The following is a 1028-nucleotide window of genomic DNA, read 5'->3' as shown; positions in this document are numbered from 1 at the left end:
TATTTGTTAGCATTAAAACCTGAAGTCCTTGAAAAGAAAATGAAGATACTACAAAGTAAGCCTGGAATGTTTAGACGTTTAAAACCACGTTGTGAAAAGGGACCAAAACATCAACAAGGGACTGCTAAATCTTGTCACGCTTATACACGCTATAATGCTTAAAGTCGAACTAGCATTTTAAAAATTTACTGAATGTCAACAGATATAAGGATTACAAGGTTTCTATTAGAAACCCTGCGAAAGCTCCGTCCGGGCCAGCTAAGAGGTGCATTCCCGACTGACCGGAGGCGGCGTTCTGCGCACGCGCGGGCTGTGCGGCGGAACTTCTGAGCTTCGGAACCCCTGAGCACCGTAACCCCCGGCGCTGGGCCGGAGAAGCGGTCCGCTGGGGAGCGTTTCCGGGGATGATGGTGTCGGCGCCATGAGGCTGACACCACGCGTGCTGTGTAGCGCCTCCCGCGCCGCCTGGCGGGAGAGCTTTCCCCTGAGTGGGCGTGACGTGGCTCGCTGGTTCCCGGGCCACATGGCCAAGGGTGAGGTCTTGCGGGGTCCTACCCGCAACCGCGGTGCCTCTCTTAGTCCGTCTGCTCCGGACTCTGGGCCGCCGCCGCTCGTCCTCCTCCCCCCCCACCCCCCAGAACCCTGCCCCCGGAATCTCTTAACCACCCTCCCCGGACCCCTGGAAAACTTCTCGATTCTTCCTCCCTGAACCTTTACCCCTGTTCCCCAGAATCCATGCCCCAGCTGGCCGAGGCCCGGCGCCCCTTTCCACCCTTGCGAGTCTGCCACTGCCCGAGGATCGGCCCCTGACCTCGGGCCCACCGCACACTGACCCATGGGCTGGGCTTATTTCAATTCTTAGCAAGTTCCTCTCTGCCATTTTAGTCCCCTGAAGCCTCGGTTTCCCCATGTTTTTGAAAAGGCACACTTTTCTTTTCTTTTCTTTTTTTTTGAGACAGAGCCTCAAGCTGTCCCCCTGGGTAGAGTGCCATGGCATCACAGCTCACAGCAACCTCCAACTCCTGGGC

The 1028-nt window shown here is 56.6% G+C and overlaps 1 protein-coding gene across 2 annotated transcripts in view; it reads left to right on the top strand.

Annotated features, from left to right (window-relative positions):
- The window catches only part of MTG1 (mitochondrial ribosome associated GTPase 1), a 17286-nt gene continuing 16258 nt past the window's right edge, over window positions 1-1028 (top strand). For both annotated transcript variants that reach the window (XM_023515625.1, XM_003794041.3), the window contains exon 1: window positions 1-533. In XM_023515625.1, the coding sequence (XP_023371393.1) occupies window positions 422-533 (112 nt within the window). In that variant the 5' untranslated portion in view covers window positions 1-421. The remainder of the gene's footprint in view (window positions 534-1028) is intronic.

This window comes from Otolemur garnettii, unplaced genomic scaffold (genome assembly GCF_000181295.1).
Source record: "Otolemur garnettii isolate 467f Iridium unplaced genomic scaffold, OtoGar3 scaffold00075, whole genome shotgun sequence".
NCBI lineage: Eukaryota > Metazoa > Chordata > Mammalia > Primates > Galagidae > Otolemur > Otolemur garnettii.
This window is presented reverse-complemented; position numbering and strand designations above follow the sequence as displayed.